The following is a 27627-nucleotide window of genomic DNA, read 5'->3' as shown; positions in this document are numbered from 1 at the left end:
TTCGAAAAGTCTTTGAAAAAAAACAGGGATAACTTTTCACCACTGAATAGGTGGCGAAAAAACGTGCAGAATTGGGGTTTAGGGGTGCAGGCTTAAAAAAAATAGCCTGCACCCCTGGGAATGATATTTTAAAAATAACTGTGTCAAAAAAAGTTTTAAAAAAAATAGGGACACCCCCAAAAAATGTATTTAAAAATTGGGGTGAAAAAACAAAATTGGGAAAAAAGTGTTTAAAAATAGGGAAATAGATTCAGGGCTATTCTGTAAGTTTGCGGCAGGTGTATTCTAGAATAGGCTATTAGCGGCAGGTGCATAGTTGCAGAATTTTTTAAAACTTACTTTATGGACATAAAAATATGCTAGTACCCATTTTCATGTACCCCAAATTTGATGGGACCACTTAAAAAACCGAAAAAAAATAACCTAAGTGCTCTTCTGCAACACTTCTTCAATGACGGGAAAAAATACCTGATGCGGCTATTTAAATCCCCGACTTTCATTTGCAGGCTAAAACGGGGGTACCCATAGTGATCCCCCATGTTTTTACAACTTTAGGGGGGTCCTCCAATTAATTCCAGGCAAAATTCGTTTTTTTACGCAGATCCCGCTTCGCACCTTCCCGTTTTCATAGGTTTCATATTGAATACAGGGATAAAGCGGGCGCGCGCCCGATACTTTATCCCAGGAAAATCTCCGATGTGGAGCGAAAAGTCCAGCACGGACTTTTCGCTCCCATATTGAATACCCCTCTATATCTCATACAGTAACGCTGGTAAATGCTCAATACATGAAAATACTTGTTACAATAAATCTTAGGGTATGAAGCATAATCTCTAGCAAACTAGAAAATGTGGGTAAACCTTTTTCTCCATTACACCTACTTCAGTATCCTCATGTCAACCACCCAGCTGTAGCTGAGATTCCTGTGGGCGGACAGCAAACAGGTGTCCTGGCACATGCAGGCGTAAAAAACAGCATTGTGTGTAAAGTGCAGGTGCACAATGTGCAGAGCCGTAACTAGACTTGTTGGTGCCCTGTGCCAGAGAGCATTGGCGCCCCCCCCCCCCCCATTTTTCAATTATAGACATAACACACCAAAAAACGGTCATCGCTTCATGGGGAAGGGCCAGGGAAGAGATAGGGGAGGCCAGGAGATGCTGAGGATGAAATAAGAGGAAGCTACAAGCAAGAATGATAATAAACAAATTTGACAGGCCCAAACAGCGCCCCCTGACCTATGGTGCCCTGTGCCAAGGCACAGGCCGCACTACCCTAGTTACGGCCCTGACAATGTGTAACAGTGTATTGTTACCAGTGTACAAATAAATGGGCACTAGTCATCTCATTTGATGAAAAGAAACAAATGAGATCTTTATTGACATCTTTCAACTTTACCATTTCAAGATGATTGTGTGGCTAGATTATATAGGCCACTAAGCACTTTTTACTCTTGCAATCTGGCTGGATCAATAAGGAATACTGTATGTAGCCCTTAACCAGATGTATTAAATTCTTATTCTCCTATAGATTGTAAGCTTGCGAACAGGCCCTGCTTTCTATCTGTCTGTTAATACCCAGACTCGTTTTACTGCTGTGTTACCAACTGTACAACATAATGGAATATGGTGGCACTATATAAATTAATGTTAATAAATAAATCAATTCTCCAGCACAGTTCACTTAAGAGTTTATTGGGTCTATTTACTAAGCAGTGTTAGGAGATAGAGTGAAAAGTGATAAGAAAGTGATAAGGTGCCAGCCAATCAGCTCTCAACTGTCATTTTTCAAACACAGCCTGTGAGATGACAGTTGGGAGCTGATTGGCTGGCACCTTATCACTGTCTTATCACTTTTCACTCTATCTCCTAACACTGCTTAGTAAATAGACCTCTATGTATCAAGCAGTGAAAAGCATGGAGAAATGGACCAGTAGAGAAGTTGATCACAGCAACTTCTCCACTGCTCCACTTCTACTAAAACTACTGCCTGGAGAAGGTTTTACTACCAAAGGTTAAAACTACTGCCTGGAGAAAGTTTAAGTAGCCATCAGTGATGCAACTGTAAGGGATTTCTGTTCTCTCTCATGTTTCAGATGCAGGGCTTTATTTACGAAGCAGCGGCTAATATAAGCTGCTGCTTCTTGGCTAAATGCAGGTGAAAACTTAAAACGGCAACCGCAGTCAGTGTGAAGCACACCGTTTTAAATTTTCACCTGCATCCCACCGGGAAGCAAGCTGCTTCTTCGTAAATAAAGCCCACTGTCAGCATATGCACTTCCAGGTACTGGATTCTGCTCACTCCATCCTCAATCCTATTATCAAATTCAGCCTTCATCTTGCTTGGTGCATCTCGGAATGAGCCCCCATATTCTCCAACTTTCACATCACTCACTACAGGACAGGTGGTCAGCAACCTGCACCGACTATACAGTCTTCAGCAATATCCCTTCACCCCGACCCATCACAGATTGGCTGTACTCAATACACAATTTAATAATAATAATCGCGTGTCCATCCAGGGACTGTATGCCGTGCTGGGAGCGGTTGCCTGCTGCATTCTCCCCTTGAACCAACAGTTCCTGCCTTGTTGAAGAGGCTCTGCTGTCGGCTGGGAGTCCATACAATCTATTATTAGCTGATGTCCTGATGTCTCGCCTACATGATACACGCTTGCATGACATCTTGATCTCTGATCATGCTCCAATCACTGTCACTCTCACATTTCCCTCAAATCCATACCGTGATAACATATGGCGGTTTCCTGCATACTTAGCATCTTTCGAAGATTTCCGTTCTTATCTTAAATTAAAATGGTCCAATTTTATAGATGATAATATTGAACACTGGGACAACCCAGGACTTATGTGGGAAACCTCAAAAGCAGTATTAAGGGGCCACATCATTGGTTATATGGCTAAGCGAAAACGTGAAACAACGACTACTTGTATTACACTACGTGCATCTGTTACCCAAACCTTTGCCACATATACTTCGGACCCATCCCCTGAGCATCTGCGACTTTATAAGCAAGCTCGCCAGCTATTAGAGGACTTTCTCCTTTCACAGGCGAAGCAGAGTCTGGAATTTTCTAAACATAAATATTATCGTTGGGGCAACAAGGCTGGACGTTTTCTGGCCAATATAGCCAAATCACGAAAGCCTAGAAATCACATCTCTGCAGTTCTTAATCCTTCTACCTGTTCTGCCGCTACTGATTCACAGACCATTTTGTCCCTATTTAACAATTATTATTCAACACTATATTCCCCACAACCAGTTAATTCAGAACAACAGAGACTCATACTAGACGAAGCTCGTCTACCTAAACTTAATCAGGATCAATGTGATATTTTAGATTCAGAAATCACTGAACAGGAACTTCGTGATGAGATTAAGGCCCTGCCCGCCCACAAAGCCCCTGGTCCAGATGGTTATTCAGGAGAGTACTATAAAATCCTCCAAGATGATCTCTCCCCACTTCTTTTAGACCTGCTTCGCCATATTCATCGTGATTCTCCCTCCCTTAGGTCCTTTAATACTTCCCATACGATTTTATTACCCAAGCCGAATAAGGACCCCCTCCTTCTCGGTTCATACCGTCCCATTACATTATTAAATGTAGATTTTAAATTACTCGCAAAAATTATGGCTACCCGCTTGCAGCAAATATTACCCACTCTTCTAACTGAACACCAGTTAGGATTCGTGGCAGGAAGACACTCGGTTAAAGGTATTCGTACCGCTATAGCCGCCATAGTTGCCTCCAATCAGAACCCCCATGCTCAAAATATGCTCCTGAGCCTCGATACACACAAGGCATTTGATACAGTTCTCTGGCCCCATTTATTTGAGGTTTTAAATCGCAGAGGATTTGCTCCAAACTTTATCAAATTACTTCGCTTTTTTTATCATTCCCCCTCAACGTCATTATTGATCAATGGATTACGTGGTACTCCTATGGAGCTGGGACGTGGCACTCGGCAGGGATGCCCCCTCTCCCCTCTCCTTTTTAATCTTGATATTGATCCCCTCCTTCGTATTTTGCAACAGTGGTCTAGTTTTCGGGGAGTCCGTGTGGGCACTCAAAATGTCAAACTCACAGTGTATGCAGATGACATTCTCTTATACATTCAGGACCCTCAGCATACATTACATTTAATTATGAAAAAGTTCGATCAGTTTGGCAGCATCTCCCTTCAAATCAATGCAGATAAATCAAGAGCAATGTTTCTTAACTCCACCATTGTTACTCCCCCTTGGGCCTCGCTTTTTTCTTTCTCCTGGGCCTCATCACACCTGGAATATTTGGGTATTATTTTACCTAAAAATCCTACTCAATTATATAATATAAATGTGTCACGGATGACTCGACTTATTACTGAGGAGCTCCGGAGCTGGAAACATTTGACGCTCTCATACCTTGGACGAGCTGCCCTTATTAAAATGATGACCTTTCCCCGTCTTCTTTATATGTTGCAGGCATTACCTATTCTTCTCACTAAAAAGGATGTTCAATTAATTAATAAATTGTTTCGTTCATTTTTATGGCAGGGTGGTAGGGCTCGTATCAGTCTTAGAAAACTATATCAACCTAAAGCTAATGGTGGAATAAACTTCCCTAATGTTCTAGATTATAACCATGCCTCTTTAATGAGATTTTTGATTGATTGGCTACAAGATCAAGAGATGTATGCAAATACTTCCCTTGAATCACAATTTCTATCTACCATGGCCCTGAAATATTTCCTTCACATTCATGATCAAGAGGTTCCGCCAGAGGTTCTTGACAATCCTCTTCTAATGACAACTAGACGCCTCTGGCATATTCTGCGTCACAAATTCTGTCTTAATGCTTATAAATCCATTTATCTACCGTTGTTGGGTAACTTGGACTTCCAAGATGGAGGGGCAGCATATCCCTTTATGGTATGGAGAGAGAAGGGAATTCATAATATAAGTCATTTGCTTGATGTGGACACTCAGAAGCCCCTTGCATTCCATGAGGCAGCCGCAAGATTTGAAACTCTAAGGGCTTATCCTCTAGCATATTTTCAGGCACAACATTATATAGCTACGGTAATACGACCACTTTCGACTGATGATTGGTGTAATCCATTAGATCAACTGCTTTCAGGCCCAATACCCTCATGCAAAGCTATCTCTATATATTATAGATTTTTGAGTGAAAATCTAAATCATGACTTGGTCAGCCAAGGGATGCGCCAATGGTTGACACAATTTCCAACATTGACTATTGAGGATTTGGTAAAAGGGCTACTGAAGTCTCGCACACTATTAACCGCTAGTTCATATAATGAACTCTTTTTAAATGTATATCATAGGACCTATTTGTCCCCTCACAGATTATACAGAATGGGTCTAACCAACTCTCATAATTGCCCTAGATGTGCCAGGGAAGAGGCAGATCTTTATCATTGTTTATGGGAATGTCCGGTAGTCCAGGGTTTCTGGAGGCAAGTACGACGGGAGGCTGAAAACCACCTAGTCAATTTTGTACCATTTACTCCGGAATGGGCCATCCAAGGTATCTTTCCAAGGGGTCAGAGGCTCACTGCGGGGAGCAGAAAATTATTACTTGCAATAAGTGCCGCAGCAAAAAAGACCATCTTGCAGGATTGGATACACCCAACTCCCATCAATTTTCAATTATATAAAGAAAATTAAATTTTATTTTCCGTATGGATTGGATTGAATCGGTACTTGAGAAGGAGAGGAAGGTCGCTTTTTTTTTCGATACCTGGGAAAGTTTTATTACGACTCTGCCAATTTTAACACAAACCCAAATTTATCACAGTATGCGCCTGACCCAATGGTACGAAACTAGAGTCCTTCTGGGTGATCCTCCTATTACGCTGCCTGGTGGGTGAGTGCTGGACAAAATTCTTTTTTTTTTTTTGTTTTTTTCTCCTTATTTACTTTATTTGTTTTCTGTCTATTATTGGTGTCTAAGTTTTAATCTGTATAGGGTTAAGTGTTGGACAAAATGGTCACAGTTATGTACGTAAACATGAAAATGTCCTGGAAGAATTGTAGATGTTAAGACACCATATATCGCCTTATTGAATTTGAAATTTATTTTGTATTATTTTGATGTGCAGTGTTATTTGCTTCAATAAAAAATGTAAACAAAAAAAAAAAAAAATAATAATAATGAATGACGAGTAAAAAAATACCTCGTTCTGTCCTTTACTATGCACAGCCGCACACACGATACCGTTTGATCATCCGTGCAGTACGGTCAATCAAACAATCCCGTATGTTATCCGCAGGAGCACGCAATTGTGCATACACATTAGACATTATGCACTATTTGTCTTTCTGATACAGGAAATCGTGCCAATATTGTTCTAATGTGTACCCTGGCCTTAGTTCCTGATTGGGGATGTAGAATGAATCCCAGCTGTCGGGATGCTGGCGCCAGAATCCCCAGATCAGTCAGAATCCCGGCACCAGCATCCCGAACCACCGGCATCCCAACAGTAAGTAGTAGGGTTAGGCACTGTTTAGGCTGTGGGGGGAGGGTTAGGTTTAGGCTACAGGCAGAGAGGGTTAGGATTAGGGGTAGGGTTATGATACTTACCAACAGGTGTCGGTATCCTAACTCTGTCAGGATGCTGGCATCTGGAATCTTACCGCCAGGATCCCAAGTGCTGACATGCTGTACCCAGCTCCATGATTGCACAGCTCTGTACCATCAGCACATAGATTGGGAACTAACAGAGCGCTGTTTATCCCTCCCTTTCATACTGTTGTAGAAGCTGGAGAGGAAGTGGTGGGGCATGAGACAAGGGACTCTACCATAAGACCTTCCCAGTTCTGCTAGTTGGAGGGAGAATAGGGGTTGAATAAATATGGTGTAAGCTACAGCTTAACATAAAACTAGAAATTACCAAAATATATTTTAAAAAGTACTGTTTTCGCAAACATAACAGTTATCATTCTAGCGCCTGCCTTTATTGGTTGTCTTATATCGCCCAAGTTGCATAGCATGGTTACTCTGTGCACACTTACTGTACATTCTGCAATGCATGTATACAATTGCTGACTAAGGCCCTACCTGTGTTGAGTTTGTATGTTCTTTGTGTGTTGGGTTTTCTCCAGGTACTACGGTTTCCTCCCACACTCCAAAAGTTACACTGGTAGAGTAATGACTTATGACGAAAACTGCATGTGTATGTGTGTCCAAGTGGTAGGGAATATAGATAGTAAGCTCCACTGGGAGAGGGACCATATGAATGACTAAATATTATATGTGTTATACGCGTGTGCTATATAAATATCTGTTAATAAATACATTGTCAATGATTTCTCACTTATTTGTTACATGGAGCCAAGCATGCATTGAGCACAAAGTTCGTCTTGTCTTGTGTCTACCTGATCTGATTGCTCCCATTCACGGTTACAGGACTTTTTTTGGGCTGCACCCACTCTGTGGAATGCCCTCCCATGCACAATAAGACTTTCCTCTAGTCTCCAAACCTTCAAGCGTTCCCTGAAAACTCACCTCTTCAGACAAGCTTATCAGATTCCAGAACTGCCCACATAACCTTCATAGCTTTAATATCTAATTACATCCCCTCTCACAGTCCACACATAACCTCACACATATTTTTTCTTTCACATCATCCTGACCTTTGGCCAACATTCCTGTGTGACTGAATCTTACAACCCACCAAGAACCTCTGCAATTTGGCTGGACCAAAATGCAATATAGCAACTATCCTTGTGTATCAATGCCTACTGTATTTCTCTATAGATTGTAAGCTTGCGAGCAGGGCCTAACTACCTCTATGTCTGTCTGTTGTTACGCAGTTTTGTTCTATCAATGTTTCCAATTGTGAAGTGCAATGGAATATGTTGCACTATATAAAAATATGTTAATAAATAAATAAATGTGCACAATCCAAATATTATATGTGAATTCACTACAGAATAAAATATTTCATACACAGCTTTAATTTTACTTAATAACGTATTCTAGGGACCTTGGAAAAAGATCATTAGATGAATACATTTTAAATTTACGTGAACATGTGTGTTAATGGCAAGAACTGAATAATGTACATAGTGAATGTACATTTTCTGTATTTAATTATAATATTGTATATATGTATAGAGTGACATATTTCACTGTTATACACACAGAAAGGGTTGTATATTATGTATACTTTTATTCATTGTGATAATTAATACCATTTAGAACTTCATATATACAGAATATTTATTTTGAGAAACCTAATGTACAAATCTAAAATGTCTAAGTTATTTCTGGTGAATGTGACCATCATTTAGTGTGATATATCGATAAAGAAAGTGAATGGTACATGATTTTCACTATTGGTGCATAGAAAGGCTCATCATAAATGTACAGTGTGATTTGCTTGTAATCAATTTACAGACCACAAGATTCATTGTGCAGTTCAATGGTTAATTACTATAAATATGCACATCCCAATAACACTGTATAGACATATTTGGAATGATGTTAGGAAGGATATGACAGTTCAGTACCTTGCTAGCTATACAATGCAGCAAAGACCAGCCCTGGGATGTACGTTCTGCATGAGTGAACTTCAGACAATCTCATATTTTTAGCTACTGTATATCTAATGAATACAATGATCAAACATGTCGAATTTCATTGTATTTTTCTCTTTAACTATGCCTAAATATGAGAACATATTTCCCATTTTATAAAACATACGAACTGAATTTCTGAATGACAGAATATGAAAGAACCATAACGTTATGCACAGGATGTAAGGGTCATGTACATATAGAGATGGTGTGTGAGTGCCTACTACAGCCTGGGAAGGCTACACTCCAGCATAGCTACTGTAGCACTGCTGGATACTGCTCAGGGAGTGAATGAATAGAAATAATACGTATAAGGCATAATCGCAGCATGAAGTTTGATGGGATACATAAGGAAACACATTACTCACAGTCAGCAAGGATGAGAGCGCACAGGAGAAACAGAGCGGTCAGCTCCCCCATGGTGCAGGCAGCTGTCGGGCCGTCCTATAGTCAGCCAGTGGCGTGTCCGGGTGATGATAGATGCACCGGAGGAGCAGAGAAGTTTGCCCAGGTTACAGAGCAGGTAAGGCAGGGTGATGAGTGTGTGTGCTGGGGTGATGGAGTGAATGTAGATGATACAGTATTAGCTCCTAAACTTTGCCTGGTGCGGGGAATGTAGCATTCAGGAGCGGGGAGGGGAAGGTGGGGAGGAGGGTGTATGTGCTCCGGCAGCAGGTAAGTGGCTCCGCAGCAGAGGTACAGTATGTGGGATGTAATGACAGCAGCGCACTGGCTGAGGAGTGGAGAGATGCTGCAGGCGCCTGCAGAGGAAACTGCACATAATACAGGATGCACTATTCTGCGAGATCATGGCAAAAATGTGGTCACTCCATATACTAATAGAGAGGGCAGATACCTAGCAATGTAACGATTTATTATATACATTTGGATGTATATAATGTATGTGGCTGAGAAACTTAGCGCTATACTTATAATGGTTTGACTTCCTACATATTCTCAGCACTTTCTTGTCTGCTGCACTTTAGTTGCTGCTAACCCTGTGCCCCTAATTACTACGGGTCAGTAATGTGCATCTGTCAGAAAGGTGCTCAGAACTGCATAGCTGGCAACGCTGCACAATTATTGACAGGTGGGGGAATCTGTATTCATTCAATAACCATAAACATGTCCACTGGTTGTAATAATAAGATCATTGTAACCACTGCATGAACAGACCCATTTTCATGATACATCGAATCCACTAGTAATACATTTTTTTTGTCAAATTGTAAGCATTAAAAAAACAATAAGAGGGCTGTTAATGAGTTGCTTGGTATAAAATGCCATTTGTTTAGAACAATAACACATATATTACTTGACAATTGTAAATATCTGTTTACAAAACACATAAATCATTTCTGTTGAGGGCATATTTATTTATTTAAAAATTAGTGCCGCCCTGAAAAGTATTCCATGTAATCATATTTTATATATGTGGATATATAGACATAGACACACACACACACAATAAACATGTTTAAGCCTATTTTCATGCTAAACTTGATATAAAGTTACTAGTATAATTGTAATCACTTGAGGCATTTCAGCATATATCTATTAGTTTTCCTTGCAAGGGGAGGGGCTAATTTAGTTCTCCACTTCAACTACATGGGTCTATTTAGTTAACCATCGATGGCCACTAGTGATAAAATATGACAATATTGCAGGGAATATGACTGCTGTTTACAGAAGTTATGGTTATAGGAACCAAATTAGATGGTTCCCATCTCTATCACTAAACATCTGTATTGTCATTGAATACAGGGGTCCAAAGATGGTGATGGGCCACGAGCAGCATATATGTAATGCTTCTGCATGATGCTGCAATGCATGAAGCTCATGTGTTATAGGCTTGCCATAATAGCCCTGTATTCAGAGACACATATGAATTGCACAGGTTCTGTGGCTGGTTAAATTCAAGCCTGGATGTCACCTGGTTTTAATCAGCTACAGAACCTGTGTAAAGCTGGCCACACACTAGACCAACTTATATCCAACCATTCAACTAGTTGATTGGTTGGAATGAAAATCTGGTAAGGTATGAAAGCAAATGACAATCAGCAATTTGCTCCCAAACGCCAGAAAATTGTCAAAAACTGTTGTTTGAACAAATTAGTTTCATCAAACATTTAACATTTAACAAACTTGTCTGATGACCATTTTCATCTGTTTTCTGGCATTTACGAGCAAATTGCTGATCATCATTTACTCCCATACGTTACCAGATTTTCATTCCAATCAATCAACTAGTTGGCTGGTTGGATGAAAGTTGGTATAGTGTGTGGCCAGCTTTAGTCTAGGTGTCCCGGATTAAAGGGACTATATGGCAATCATATATAAATTTGCATTAAGCGGTTAAATACCCCATCTATAGATTTGAACTATGGTTGGAAACTGTTGGCTCTCTAGCTGTTCTGGAACTACAAGTCTCATCATGCCCTGCTCTGCTGGGACTTATAGTTGCACAATAGCCGTGAGTTGTATTTTTTATATAGAACAAATATTGCATCCAGTAATCAAACAACAGGTTTCCATACTGGCCAGTTTTTAAGTAATTGGTATTTCAAGAACATTCCAGTAATTGATATTGAACATGTTCCTTAACTATCCCTTAAATAGAATAGCAAATTTGTAATCCATATTATCATCTTATTCTTCCTCCAATTCTGCAGGGTTCAGTGCTGAATTGAAAAGCAATAGTTAACGTTTCTGCACTATGATGTTGTCTAAGTGACCCTATTTCCTCTAAAGCTTTGTACTGAGAGTCAGATAGATTTCTCTATAAATGCTCAGTCATTGACAGATGTTATTCTTTATTTAGCTGTAAACAGAATTTATGAGTATGAATGGGGATCACTGGCATATTGATTTTTCTGCTGATTTATAAAGATGGACATGGTTTGACTTCAATATAATAGGGTTAGTAGGTGGCTAAATTAATATGAACAAAGAGTAAAATATTTGCATAACATTACTAAGCGGTTGTCACACGTGTGATGGAGGACCTGCAATGGAGTATCTGCATTTTATTCAACACCAGATATATATGAAAATAATAATTATTTCAGACATATTGCCGTATAATCTAGTTCTATGTTTCAAATTAAAGATTCATACTTATTATTATCTTTATACTTTTCTATCATTTTACTCTTTCCTGGTTTTAAACTAAGTTTTCCTGGAAAATATAATGGAGTTTTAACTGTATTTTACATGTAAATATAAATGCTTTTGTCCAATAGCAGGGGTTCTTGTGCCTTAACCCTCAGCATTTTAGCAGCAGGACTCCAAATGTTGTGCCTGTGCTGCTTCCAGAAGAGCTGCAGAGATGGAGTCAAACTTCAATAACGGAGGATAAGCTATTTTATTTTCTGTAATGTTTTATTCCCTGTATTCAGTATGTATATTTATGGGATATTTCAAATATATAATCTGATATATAGAATATTTTTTGGGATTATATAAAGTACAAAGGAAATGTGTTATGTGTAAAGTGTTAAGCTTACCTTTATAGACTGACCCACACATCACTGAATACCATAAACACTAATGGAATTTCAAAGAATCACACCCATAATTGGATCAATAGGTTAGGAGCTTCTCTCCTCATTTGTAATGATTAAGGGTCATCCTAATGCCATGACCTTAAGACTCATTTTACCAATATGGTACATATTTACTGTATATCTTATATACATCAGTATAGGCATATTTACAGAGCTGCTATACTGTTGTAGACTATCTGTGGAAATATAACACTGGCTAGTAAGGAAAATTTATGGATGGATTTTACTTCTATTCGTAATTTCGTATCGCAGTAAACTGCCCTCTAAACGTAGTTATGTGTTATGTCAATAATTGGAACCTATGACTGACAGACTGATGTACAGTAATGTTCCCAAATTCCGCCATTACAGTCCAGGTTTTAAGGATATCCATGCTTAAGTCCAGATGGTTAAATCATATTGACTGAGGTACTAAATAAGTCACCTGTGCTCAAGCATAGATATCCTTAAAACATGAACTGTAATGGCATGTGTTATGTCAATAATTGGAACCTATGACTGACAGACTGATGTACAGTAATGTTCCCAAATTCCGCCATTACAGTCCAGGTTTTAAGGATATCCATGCTTAAGTCCAGATGGTTAAATCATATTGACTGAGGTACTAAATAAGTCACCTGTGCTCAAGCATAGATATCCTTAAAACATGAACTGTAATGGCGGAGTTTTGGAACCTCTGGGTTATTTGTTTATAAGGAAGAGTGAATATAGACCTATATTTGCAATATGAAAAGAAAATAATGGTGCAGTGATTGTGTTTTGCAAAAACTATATATATATATATATATATATATATATATAATATTTAATTCCCAAAGTTTTATTCATGTGTATTGCCTTGTGAGGGTTTATGGATACAGACTGGCTATGGGGTGAATGCAGTAGCCTGCGGACATAGGCGAGCTCCGTGCAAGACTACCCGATCTTTAAAAGGGAAAACCAGGTTGATTTTGCCTTTTAAATGACTACTACTTTAAAACATTGTGCAGTCTCGCACGGAGCTTGCTGATGCCTGCTGTCTGCAGGCTATTACATTTACCTCTATAGGTATTGCTATATGGTATTTCTGACTTCAGCGTTATTGTTTTTTTTTTTTTTGTTCAACATTACTTACTATGGAATGGGTACTTACTACCGCATGGCCGGTGGTTCGATTCCCGTCAGCGGCAGCTCGACAAGAGCAGAGTTAGAAGCAGCGGAAGCCCGACAGCGCTGGAAATCCCTATCGTGGATAGGTAAGTATCTACTAACCTAACCTAACCCCCCTAACCCTAACCCTCCTTAGGGGTGCCTAACCCTAACTTCCCCCCCAAGTGCCTAACCCTAATCCCCCCTCTAAGTGCCTAACCCTAACCACCCCCTTCCCCGCTGCCTAAACCTAAGTCCCCCGGGAAGGTGCCTAACCCTAAGTCCCCCCGGGGGCGCCTAACCCTAACCCTCCCTCTCCCTAGCCTAACCCTAACCCTCCCGGGGGGGGTGCCTAACCCTAAGTCCCTCCCGGGAGCCCTAAACCTAACCCCCCACGGCTGTCTGCTCGCGGCACCCGGCATCACTACGATCTGGATGCCGGGCGCCGGTCTCCCGGCGTCGGGGAAATGCGGGCGTCTACATCTAGACGTCCGGCATTTCACCCTTGCCGGGATATGACAGTGGGGAAGCCGGCTGCCGGTATTTAGGCAGTCGGCTTCCCGATTGCTTCCCCTTACTATAGATAGAAAATCTTATAATACTACATGACCAGGCATGGTTTTATATATTCAACCATATCTTGTGGTAGATTCAAGGGCATACAGTGGTAGCGGGACCTAGCTTATCCATGTTACACTTCTGTGCACTGGAAGGCAAGGGTGCAAGGCAATCAGGAGCATGCCCCTCTTTTGTGTGCTTTGGAGAACTGAGCTTGGACTTGTATATCCACAGAGGTTGTTTGTGTCTACATGTACGGTAGCTTAATAGGTATTACTCCACAGTGATGGAAAAGGGATAAACTGCAAAGGCATACACAACTATGATTTACATACTGTATATCATATTTTTCTTATAGTGTTGATACATACTGTTTATCATGTTTTAATTATAGTTAACTGCATATTTAAAATTTTTGTAACTATATTTTAATTATATATGCTTTTTTTTCTTCCATTAAAAATGGGTATGGTTGTTTGTATGAGCAGCATTCCAGTTTTTGTTTAGTGTTTATTTTGCTAGTAGTTTTAAGAGTTTATTTAAGCTTTCAAATGTCTGCATTTAATATTTCAATAAAAAAACAAATCATAGTTGTGTATGCCTTTGCAGTTTTATCCCTTTTCCATCACTGTGGAGTAATACCTATTAAACTCAACATTAGTGCTAAAGAAACAGATATAGTAATAATCCAATCTGACTTTGTTTGCCATTGTTAACATAATCATGCTTTTTCTGATTTTTAGAAAGCTTTTCATGCTTTGTATGACCATTTGTGACAGGAAAACGTTTGGACCGCCCCCTTAATACATACTTGCCAACTCTCCCTGATTGTCAGGGAGAGCCCCTGAAAAAGTGTCTAGCAATCTCCCTGATTGCACCTTATCCTCCATTATGTAGCTGTTATATACTTAGGAACAAAAATAAATCAGAGATATATTCAGTGCCCTTTCCCTGCATTAGTTATAAGGCACAATGGGCCTGATTCAGACCCACTCGCGAGCGGCTGTCCGCTCGCAAGTGGGTCGATGTTATGGACTGAGCATGCGCACGACGGGGGGAGCTCCGTCATGCGCATGCGCCAGACGCGACGAGCGAAGGAAAGTCCTTCGCTCGTTGTGTCCGATCAAAGGGGGCGTGCTGTCAATGTTGATTGACAGCACGCCCCCTTTGGTGGGCGTGCCGGGGGCGTGCCTCCCTGACGGGGGCGTTCCCACGGGAACGCCTCCCGTCAGAAGCCGGCCCACTGACATCACTAGTGATGTCAGTGGGAGTGATTTTGGCTCTGATAGAGCCAAAATCACTCCGGAGCTTGCGGTTGAAAACCTCAACCGCAGGCTCCGGCTCGCAATTTCGATGGTCGCGATGGTCTCGACCATCGCGGCCATCACAAAGCACGCTCGTATAGCCTGTGGGTGGTGACCCACAGCTATACGAGCGTCCAGGAGGACGCTCCATGAAAATGGAGCCCGGCCCTCATTCAGAGCGTGCGCTCTGCTCAGAGCGTACGGCTCTGAATGAGGGCCAATGACCCCTATGGCTACATGCATTTTCTGAAAAGTATCAGTGTGTTTTCATCAACAAGTAGATCTTACTAACTGCTTTGGGGCTCATTTACATTTGCATGTAAATCAATTTATGCCGCGCCTCTCAGATGTAACAGTACACGTCCACTTTACCACCGCGCTCATAGGTGTTGCTTTCACAATCTCCCTGAAATGCTTTTTCAAAAGTAGGCAAGTATGCCTTAATGATAGGCAGGGCCATAACTAGGGTAGTGCGACCAGTGCCATCGCACAGGGCACCACAGGGCAGGGGGCACTGTTTGGGCCTGTCAATTTTCCTGTTTAATATCATTCTCACTTGTAGCTTCCTCTTCTTTTATCCCCAGCATCTCCTGGTCTCTCCTATCTCTTCCCTGGCCCTTCCCCATGAGGCCATGGCCCTTTTTCAGGTGCACTATCTTATGTCCCTATTTAAAAAATGGGGAGGGGGCGCCAATGCTCTCTCTGGCACAAGGCACCAAAAAGTCTAGTTAAGGTTCTGGTGATAGATACTCTTTTGTGAAACACAGGCTTTAAATACCACCACTCCCCTGTTGGACCAGGAAAAGCTACAGTATATGGCTTGGGAGATTAGAAAGCTATTCAGGCTGTTTAGAATTCCAATTGAAATATCATAGCCATAATGCTATACACAACCACTTCCCACCAGTATGCAGCAGGGAGCTGGGGGGATGTACAGATTTAGGCTAGGAATACTGTAAAGCTGGGTACACCATACACAAATGGCTGTTGTTGGTGAGCCGCCTGTGCATGTGCGGGCACTTTCTCACTGTATTTTTGGAAAAATACAGTGAGAAGTGTACGGAAGGGATTAGCAGGGACAGAGCTTTATCGCAAGTTCTTTCCCTGCAAGTGAATTTAGATACTTTCCTGTGATATTTCCTAAATTTGCAATGCAGATTGTAGTGAATAAGGGCCAATATCTGCAATCTCAACTATCTTTGCTCAGTATGAATTCTTCAGATGTGCTCAAGTGGATAGAAGTAGAAGTGGATTACTGTGGCTAATCCACATTCAGCAAAAAACACACTTATACATCTGGCTTCTCCCATCTGACTGAGGAGACTTTTGAACCCCAGCAGTCCTGTCAGTCTTGACATACTTATCCAAGTGGTTACCCATACAAACAGTGCAGTAATAGGAGAGCAATATATCACAAAAGACAAAAAAAGAACCAACAAGGACTACAAGTATATATTATCCAAGTTGTCTTGTGTATTCATAGAAATGTTGGCTTCCTTTTGGGAGCTGAAGGCAACCAATGATTTAAAAATTAGCAGGTCATTTATAATATAAATTTATTTTAAATACAAAAATCTCTTATCACAAATGTTGATGCTGACAAATTTATGCGGTTCCTGATATTTCTGGTAAGAGATTCCATTCCTGTTTTCTAAATATATTTCTGAAAAATATATTTTTTTAATGTAATTTGGAACACTGAGCCTAAAATATACTAAATTATATTTAAACATTGTCCCTATCGTTCCCCACAATGGTCCTGAAATTCTCCTTTATTAGTATAATCTGTTTAGTCACAATATGTCAGCGGAATTTGAAATGGAGGTAAGTCCACACAGATGTAACTAGGCTGGATTGTTTATTATGGTAACAGAGTCAACAGCGGTGCTAGCGGTATACACAGTAAGCACAGGGTTAACAGCAGTAACCGTAATGGATATGGCAGCGCCAATCAGATCTCACTAGCAGGAGCTAAGTACTGTGGCACTGTACACAGTGGTGTGAACCGAGTTTGCTCAAGTGCAGTGATGTCATCCCACCGGAGCATCACAGTAAAGGAGGAGACAGCACATGAGTACACTCCCCTCTAACATCCTTCTCATTCATTTGTACTGGGTTATTATATATGTTTTTATATTTTCACCAAAATTTGCTGATAGAACCCTGGTACCCACCATAATATGTTTATTGTGTTCTCCCTTGATATTTATGCATAGTTACTATATATGATACGTGTACAATTATCTACATGCACATTTTTAATATATTATAAGTGAACACTGATAAGATCACATTACATTTACAGGTAAATATATTTCCCATTAGCATTGGCCAATAATTAAATCTCACAGGGGTAGCAGAAGGAGAAACCCCACCTAATGTAATTAAGATCCAATTTGTGCTTCCGACTATTAGATTTATATGAACAGAGACCATGCACTAACTCTGAAAGCCGAGCTATAAAACAGACCCCTTTTAAAGCTCAGAGACAGAACTCATTATGGAGAGTGAGAGATCTCCAAGGGACTCAATAGAACTTGATGGATACTCAACTGTAAAATATTATGGAGTGTGCTTTGCACATACTTAGCTACATTACCTCCATTCCTGAAGATTGACAATTATTTGAGATGCATGTCTTAGCTTGTAATGCACTGTGGGTTAAATGCAGCATGTTTTTATTATTCTTGTTAATTTTCTAGTAATTGTTAGTATATTTCAAACAAAATATAAAATCATTAGGCACTCTTATATAAACCTTGTTTCATGTGTGTCCAGTCTCTGTTTTCCATGTTTTGTTTTGACTTATACTAATTACTCACATGCATTCACATAATTCATACCTGTAGCAGTACTAGTTGTAATTGCTCACTTGTGATTCTTTCTTGTGTAGTCATGTACAGTATACACCCATCAGTCATAACATTAAAACCACCTGCCTAATATTGTGTAGGCCCCCCTCGTGCTGCCAAAACAGCTCTGACCCATCGAGGCAGTGGCGGAACTCCCGGAGACAATGGAGTCATTTGCCGCCGGGCGTCAGCCTGGCTCCATTGTCCCTGGGAGTTGCATGGAGAAGGAGCGCCGCTGATCGGCGCTCCACCTCCATTAGCGTAACTACGGAGGGTGCAAGGGGTGCAGACGCACCCCCTGCACCCTCCATTTGCCGGACGCCCGCCGAGTGTGTTACCAGCGGGCGCCCGGCTCCTATTGAAACCCCCGGCGGCAGCCGGAGGACGGAGCTCCCTCCGTCTTCCGGGTCCCGCAGTGCACTATGGGAGTGACGTCATAACGTCACTCCCATAGGCCGAGGAGCGGACGCCGGGGACGGAGCTCAGGAGTGAGCTCCGTCTTCCGGGTCCCGCACTGCACTATGGGAGTGACGTAATGACGTCACTCCCATAGTGCCGAGGAGCGGACGCCGGGGATGGACGTCACCAGCAGCACTGGAGCGGGGATAAAGGTAAGTGTTTGTTTGTTTTTCTTGTGTGTGTGTGTGTGCGCGCGTGGTGGGGGCCATCACTACTGGGGGCAACTACAGGGGCCTCACTACTGGGGGCAACTACAGGGGCCTCAATACTGGGGGCAACTACAGGAGCCTCACTACTGGGGGCAACTACAGGGGGCTCACTACTGGGGGCAACTACAGGGGGCTCACTACTGGGGGCAACTACCGGGGGCTCACTACTGGACGCTATTTGCGCTCACTCGTTCAGAAAAAAGGGGTGGCTATTCAAATGAACCGTTCGCTCTTTGCGGTCTGTTCACGTCTCTAGGTCTGAACGAGCGTACAAAACATGCGGTCGTTTTTTGGAAAACTACGCCCCCTGGCCGCTCGCATCCTACGTCATGTCCGCTATTTATTAGATTAATCGAGTACATCGACCAGCGTATGAACTGCTCGCTATTCCTATGGTTGGTTTTTCCTACTGCAAACTTGCGAGCAGTTCTGACTATAAAATAACCCAGTGACGTGGTCAATGACGCTGCTGTATTAATTATGCACACCCATAAAATGCCCATTTTGACCTTTAAGCACGCCTGCGTTCGGATCTCCACTCCCCGTTTTCAAGCACCTTCCCCTGTCACCACCCACATACACCTCCTCCTGTCACTCAAAATAGCAGGCATTCGCTATTTAGCGAACAAACGATTTTTGGCCGCACTGACTGGTTCGCGCATGCGTATTACGATCCGTACGCATGCGCAGTTGTGCAAACATCGCTCGGAACGAACGAGCGGCCGCTCTGAATCAGACCCAAAGTACACTACACACCCACACTCCTCCCTCTCCATCTAAGTATCCCAAAATGCACCCATATGCCACTCACGTCTTACTAAATTTTAACACATGCCACTCAGACCTGACATGCCACAGAATGACTCCATATACCCTCAGACTCCCACAATTACGGAGATCCCACATGTACTGTGAAACTCCAAAACAACACTCAGGCCACACACACATCACACCTTTTCACATGGCCGGATTAAGGCTTTTGGGGGCCGTGGGGCAACTAAGTTGTGAGGGCCCCCACCAATCCACACGGAGCCTACCCCTACCCCCCGATTACTTGCCTATATATATAAAATATACAGGGGCATTTTAAGAGAGGAGGGGGCCGTGTGCAGCATGTTCATGCCAAAATGTACTGCGCATGCGTGGGTCTCCGGGAAACTGACGCCCGCGCCTATTTTCCCAGGGACATCTTTTCTGCGCATGCGCAGAACACTGGGAAAATGGCCGCCATTTTCCCAGCCAGTTTTTGCTGCTCTGAAGCGCCAGTCTGGCACTGTGGAGCAGCACATAGGAACATGCGGAGAGGTAAGTATATTATTAACTATGGGTGAAGAGTGTGCGGTGTGGGAACCCCTGGACCCAGAGGCCCGTGTGCACCGCACACCTTGCACCCATTTTACAGACGCTTTTGATATAATATATAATGCATGTATATATTTAGCAAACATATTTTATATATAGCATACACACTAACACACATATACAGTATACAGATACATGAACACATACACACTAACACTTATACATAGTCATACACAGTATACACACAATAACACATATATACACATTAACACTACATGCACATATATACACACTAATGCCGCGTACACACTTGCCGATACTTTGAATGTTTGAATGATAATGATATCGTTTAATGTGAAAAATGACTAGCGATGCGTACTCCCGCTGATCGTTTATGATAACCCCAGTCCAGTGGCGTCCCTCCCCGTGGTGTCACCCGGGGCAGGGAGGGATGCCAAAAGGGGGAGTGGCCTCACGGGATGGGGCGTGGCCTCGTGGAATGGGGGCGTGGCCTTGTGGGACAAACCCCCATTGTCCTGTTGTTCTTACCGGTTGGGCCATGGGGGAAGTTGGGTGTGCACTGTGCAGGAGGGGAGGTGCGGACTGCCTTGTGGTTGCAGTGCCGGCTCCCTCACAAATGTCAGGAGCCGAGTGCTGCACTTAATAATACAGTGCAGCACCCGGCTCCTGTCACTGAGGGGGAGTCTGCACCTTGGTGTCACCCCTCAGCGGGTGACACCCGGGTGCGGCCCGCACCCCCTTGTGATGCCACTGCCCCAATCGGCTGTACATGCAGCCCAATCTGGGGATATCATGAGTGATGTCATGCTTAATGCAGCATGGCCCCGCTCCCCCCTCCCCGCTGTCGTCCATCGCTGGTCAGCATCGGCAAGTGTGCATACACTTGCCGATGCCGTCACCCCCGCCAGGCCCGCTGCTGATGAAATCGCTGCATACACACATCGTGTAGTGTGTATGCGCTTAACACATACACAGTATACACACACTAACAAATACTGATATACAATAACACACAAACACATACATATATACAATATATACACACAAACACATACATACACATAAAAACAGTACACATGCACACTTACATACCAGAGCTGCTGGTTGCTAATGAAAGCAGCTACCTTACATAATTAGGCCCCCTAGTGCCCTAATCCCGCTGTTCACGGGTGATATGGGGGCAGGGCTTGTCGTATAGACTCCACCCCGATTCGGCAGATGCACTAGAGGTGGGGGCCCGAACGACCGCCCCTGTCGCCCCCCCTTAATCCGGCACTGTCTTTTCACTCAAATCACCCCCAATTCTCTTCCCCTTCATGCCAATCACGACTCCACCCACAAGCCATTCACATGCCCCTCAGACTTCCTCCCATGCTCTCTGATCTGTCATGTGCCCGAGACATCCCCACTGCCACTCAAACACCTCTCACACTTGACAGCCACGTCTCTCTCAGATCTACCCACTTTCTCTTCCAAATGCATCCACATGCCCTGTTTATCTCAGCCACATGCCATTCAGACTTTCACCAAATTCCCTTTAGCTTCCCATACATGCCTCTCAGAAACTCCCCACATGCCACTCCTCATATGCCACTCGCATGCCTCTCAAAACCTCCAAAATACCACTCACAATTACCCCAGACCTTCTCACATGTCCTTTTGACTTAATTGAAATGCCACTCACATGCTTTCTGCAAATGCCCCTTGGACCCAGGGCTGCCATAAGGAAGGTACAGTATTTATATCTGTAAGGGCCCTGGGCTGGCAGAGGGCCTGGCGCTGCCAATGATCCAGACCACTGTTTAGTTCTAATCATGCAATTAAAAACAGTTTGTGGTTGGCAGGGACAGAACAGCCCAGCCAACCTCTGATTGGTGTGTACTCATCTCAAGCAGCGTGCCATTAGCTACTGGGAATGGCCTTGCTGTATGCCCTCATCTTTCTGTTTGCCGGCCATGCAGAGCACTGGGATGAGTTGCTTGGTCAGGATATTGGATTGAATCATCCCATCAGGCCATCAGCCCTTCTGGCATTTGCCAAAAATGCAAGATGGCCAGTGCAGGACTGGAGGCCAAAGTTGGATCATTGGCAGACTCCTGATGGCAGCCCTGCTTAGACATCATACAAATGCACCTCAAGCATCCCCCACATGCCAATCAAGTCTTCCCGCATGGCTTTTACATGCCCTATCATGCCTCCCCTACATGCCTATCATATATACCCCACGACCCTCAGACCTTTCTCAAATGCCCCTCCCTTCATGCCACTCTGCATTATCAAACATGCCGCTCACATGTCCCTCAGAACCCTCCCCACATGCCCCTCAGACATCATTAACATGCCCCTCAGACCTGTCTAAGTGCCACTCACATGACTAACATACCTCCCCAACTTGTCCCTTAGACATCTCCCTATCAGGCTCTCCACCTCTCTACTAATCATAATTGCCAACTCTCCCTGATTGCTACTATTTCAGGGAGTCTCCCTGACAATCTCCCTGACTCGCTGAAGAGTCTACCAATCTCCCTGATTGCACCTTACCCCCATTATGTACATAGCTGGTATATACTTGGGGGGGAAAAAAGAAAATAAATCAGCGATATATACATTAAAATGATATAATCAGTGCAATTTTTTTGCATTGGTTATAAGGCACAATGATCCCTATGACTACATGCATTTACATATAAGGTTTCAATTGGAACCCCTTGGAAAACACAATACATGAGCAAGCTCTGAAAAGTATCAGTGTGTTTCATCAACATGTAGATCTTACTAACTGCTTTGGGGATTGTTTACATTGGATGTAAGTCAATTTTATGGCACGCCTCTCAGATGTAGCAGTACATGTCCACTTTACCACGGCGCTCATAGGTGTTGCTTTCACAATCTCCCTGAAAAGCTTTTTGAAAAGTAGGCAAGTATGCTACAAATCTTCAAACAGGCTCTCAAGACCCACTACTTCATCAAGGACTTCTAACTCTCATCCTAAGGAATCGGTATGAAATACCGCCGGTTCCCGGCAGCGCCTGGCCGACAACAGCAGAGTTCCCAGCAGCGGAAGCCCGACAGCACCGGAAATCCCGATCATGGATAGGTAAGTACTAACTAACCTAATGTCGAAGCTGGTTTAGTGGCTGAGACAGAATCAGTGTAAAATTAGCTTGGAGCGACACCATCTTGCGAATGGCAACCAGACTCCATCTTAAAAATAAGAATCTGCAGGACGCCATTTTGCGACCAGCGCCATTTTAAGTTACAACTCACAAGCTAAGTACAGATGGCACTGTTTTTGATAATCCTTTTAGAAGCCATGACAGGCCCATTCTGGGGACAACCTTGCATAGATAATTACCAAAACAAACACAGTATCAGTTAGCAACTAGAAAAACAGCTTCCTGAGAAAAGGATTAGAAAAAATAATACACCAGAATACTGTGGGTGTAATTGCATGTAAATGGAGAGACTCCACATGTGGACAGGTGTAGCTGTGGCAATTGTAATATGGCCCAGACACTTGAATTTGACTGAATGAACAATGGTAAGAAATCTTAGTAAGAAATTATATATATATATATATATATATATATAAAATCCATCATAAATAGAATCACATGACACACATTAGTGAATGCACAATTGTCATTCGGGATCAGCGCGGCCTTACCTCCTCGCCGGCTTCCTTTGATCTCCCGGGCGGTCGGGCAGCTGGCGCGGCGGCTGAGAGGACGCTGAGCATTCTCCCCGTGCGTAGGGGACTGCGGGCGGTCCGGTGTCTGGACTCGGGGTTCCCGGCATGTGCGCCGCCATGTCAGTCGGCCCATGTGACTGTACTTCTGGCCTGGGATAGGTGAGCGTCAGCTGATCGATGTGCACCTCTCAAAGGGTTCTGTGGGGTATATAGCCTGCTTCCACCTTTCTGCAAACTGCCTGAACAACGGTTGTCTCCTGGTCCCTAGTTGAGTTCCGGTCCAGGTTCCTGGCGTTCTATTTCCTCTACAGTGTGTTCCATCTCTGCCTGTGTGCCAAGACGTTACTGTGATCCCTGTGCAACAGTGAGTTACCATCTGCCTGTGTGCTAAACGTGTCTCTAGTGAACTTCTTGCAACAGTGTATTACCATCTGCCTGTGTGCTAAACGTGTCTCTAGTGAACCTTGTGCAACAGTGAATTACCATCTGCCTGTGTGCTAAAACGTGTCTCTAGTGAACCTTGTGCAACAGTGAATTACCATCTGCCTGTGTGCTAAACGTGTCTCTAGTGAACTTCATGCAACAGTGTATTACCATCTGCCTGTGTGCTAAACAAGTCTCTAGTGAACCAGGTGCAACAGTTAATTACCATCTGCCTGTGTGCTAAACAAGCCTCTAGTGAACTTCATACAACAGTGAATTACCATATCTGCCTGTGTGTTAAACGTGTCACTAGTGAACTTTGTGCTACAGTATTGCCAGACTTCTTTACGTTGTTTGTGGATCACTCCACAGTGCCTTAAACCTTAGGCATCTCTTATTAGGGCCACGGTTATTGTGTCTCCAATTCCCACTGAGCTCGGGTACCTGGTCAAAGGACCGCGACCTGCTCACAGGGTGCAGCTAAGCCCAAATACCGATTGGAGGGGTCACTGGCGAACACCATCCTGTGGGTTAGACTCCGCACCATTGCCCAGGTCTCGTCAACACTCGAGAGCTGTGGATGAGGAGAACATATATCCAGGCCCCTCGCCTTCGTTTCCTCCCACAACCCGGACCCAGAGTTTCCACTCCCCCAGCGCCAAGCGTGACACACAATATCCTGCATGCAAACGCTGTTTATTAGCTGCATGCGTGCACATCTGCCCCAAATCAGATAAACCTAACTAGCGTCTTTTCCCAAACCCCTAATACTTACATAATGCACACTCACATAAAAGGTTCCATAGCTTTAAAGTATAAGATCCAAGTTTTATTCATTTATTACAAATGCTATGAAATAAAGGCTATTTTGGCATCTAAGGTTTAATACATGACAAGTAAGCCGTGTTTGGTATTATACTGATCTGCACTTTCTCAACAACTTTGCGGAATCATCGGTGTGAAGATCACAACATGCATTCTCAACTTATGGACCGTAGAAAGTTAAAGCACCAAAATGTATTTTGTGAAACTGACAGCTTAGATTTAAATGCAGGGGGAATAGAGGAGACAATAGGCTGTCAGAGGCTGACCTGTCTCCATTTGAATCAACCTGTTAAATATCCTGTAACAGATGCACCCGCACTGGGAACCAATGGGATCAGCAACAAACCTCTCTATTGTGTTAACTGTTTCTGTGAGGGTATAAATGTGTGTGTTGTGACCCCAGTCTGGAGTCTTCTTGCTGATTGCTGATTGACGGAGGTTTCTTGCTGATGCTGGTATCTGGTCCAGAGCACGTGCGAATGTATAACTGTATCTTGGGTCTGTATAATTCTTTGCGCTAAATTGTACTTAGATCACAGCATGTAACTGACTGTACTTTACTTGAATAATACTTTGTGCTTTGGAAACACATGTTCAAGGTCTAAAGTCTTTATTTTACTGTATGACTGCGTTCGCAAATAGCATCAATTTTAGAGGTTTATAGGCAGGTTTAGAAGGTATAGGTAGGTGCGTATAGAGGTTGAAATCCAGGATCTTTACTAACCTAACACCCTAACCCTCCTTCGGAGTGCCTAACCCCAAGTGCCTAACCCTAATCCCCCCTCTAAGTGCCTAACCCTAACCCCCCCTTCCCCGCTGCCTAAACCTAACCCTCCCGGGGGGGTGCCTAACCCTAAGTCCCCTCCGGGGGTGCCTAACCCTAACTCTCCCTCCCCCTAGCCTATCCCTAACCCTCCTGAGTGGGTGCCTAACCCTAAGTCCCCCCGGGTGCCCTAAACCTAACCCTCCCCCCTGCGGCTGTCCGCTCACGGCACCCGGCATCCCGGCATCGGGGAAATGTCAGGCGTCTCATCCCTCGCCGGTATATGACAGTCGGGAAGCCGGCTGCCGGTATTAAGGCAGCCAGCTTCCCGATTGTATACCCATCCTAACCCACTTCATGCTCTTTCCACCCTATCTACCCTATCTGTGTCACGCCTGTCTATCGGCCCCTCCCCTTTTGAATGTAATCTCTTACAAGCAGGGACCTCTTCCCTCATGTGCTTCTCCTTACACTTTTTTTTACTCATTACTCCCCACAGGGGCACCTAACACTTGACTGCTAACTCCCGACTGCTTATTGTGAGTATTTTAATCGCTATTGCAGCAATGCCCTTGTCTTGCTTTTAATGTACTGTAAGTTACTAGTTTCTTGTTCACTTATTAGTTTATGTACTCTGTAAGGCGCTGCAAAACACTTGTGGCACCATATAGATAAAGGATAATAATAATAATAAAAATGTATAAAATATATATATGTATATATATGTATATAACTATATATACACATATATATTGTGACACAGTTAGGTTAGGGGGTCCCTCTCCTGGGTAGAGGACTCCTTCCTTACACACACACACAGCAGCAGGGAAGCAGCACACCAGTCTGGATGCAAGTACAAGCTGGTTGGCGCCAGTCTTTATTGTACAATGTCAGCAATAACACAAAGAAAACATAAACGTAAATCCTAGCCCTGTCGTGGAACTAACTTCACAGGTAGTTCCCTCACTACCAGAACCTGGCAGGGCCTAATGCCCTCGCCAGCAACAAAGCACAGCACAGTACTCACAGATAGGTTTTCCAAGTGTCTCTGAGCAAACTCCCTGTCTGCTCTCCCAGGTGAGACAATCAGCCCTAAACACACTAGGCTTATATTGGCCATCTCAGGTGAAAAACTAACAAGCCTGTTACCAGGCTGCGAGAACCAAAACCTGGAGTGGCCGTGGGTGGAGCCCTCCCTCTCCTCTCACCCACAACCCCCTGGTCCCAAACCGGCTTTTCAAAAAGCCGAAACTCAAGCCTGCTACACTGCAGACTTTCTCCTGGGGGTTTAAAACACAAAAGACAGGAATCTGGGACAAATGTACCTGCCACAAACCACTTTACCAGTGATCCTATCACAATATATATATACACTCAGGGTTGCCTACCCTCCCGGAAGTCGTGGGAGGCTCCCGAGTTTTCGGGTAACCCCCCACACCCCTGGAAAGGTAGGCACGTCTCCCGCATTTCGCGCACTTCCTAGTGAAGTGGGCAGAATGGGGAGAATATTCCCAGGAAGGCTCTAATGATGCGATTCTATGAGAATCATGTTGTTTGGTCCCGCCCACCAATAAAAAAATGCTGCGTTCGCGAACAAATTGTCGCGAGGGGCGGGGCTTAACAACGCTAACCATCTGGCCCTGCCCCCAAATCCGCTCACCTGTTTCTCCTCCCTGGGCTTCTCCCAGGAAGGAAGCAGAAGAATCGGCAAGTATGCATACACTACAACAAATTATATGTTGTGTTTACAAACATATAATTCCAATTTGAATGCAATAAAAAAAAAGAATTGCAGCAGCTCTCCTTGGATGATCCAAGCCAGTAATACCCATTTCAGATAGCTATTGGTGGGTTGCACCCGGGATTTGTACACTCGTTGATCCCGGGTGCGACCCGTCTGAGACCCCTTTCAGACTGGCGGCCCAGGTG

At 43.4% G+C, this 27627-nt stretch overlaps 1 protein-coding gene across 4 annotated transcripts in view; it reads right to left on the bottom strand.

Moving 5' to 3' along the window:
• CHRNB4 (cholinergic receptor nicotinic beta 4 subunit) overlaps window positions 1-23845 on the bottom strand; it is a 58766-nt gene extending 34921 nt beyond the window's left edge. The window contains exon 1 of one of the 4 annotated variants that reach the window (XM_088444214.1): window positions 23664-23845. In XM_088444214.1, the coding sequence (XP_088300340.1) occupies window positions 23664-23820 (157 nt within the window). In that variant the 5' untranslated portion in view covers window positions 23821-23845. Of the gene's footprint in view, window positions 1-8965; window positions 9413-12103; window positions 12169-23663 lie in introns of those variants that run through there. The other 3 variants (XM_088444229.1, XM_088444233.1, XM_088444220.1) reach the window with 3 other exon arrangements.
• Between the last annotated feature and the right edge of the window lie 3782 nt (window positions 23846-27627).

The sequence above is a fragment of the Taudactylus pleione genome, unplaced genomic scaffold, assembly GCF_031769625.1.
Source record: "Taudactylus pleione unplaced genomic scaffold, aTauple2 ptg000019l, whole genome shotgun sequence".
Classification (NCBI taxonomy): domain Eukaryota; kingdom Metazoa; phylum Chordata; class Amphibia; order Anura; family Myobatrachidae; genus Taudactylus; species Taudactylus pleione.
This window is presented reverse-complemented; position numbering and strand designations above follow the sequence as displayed.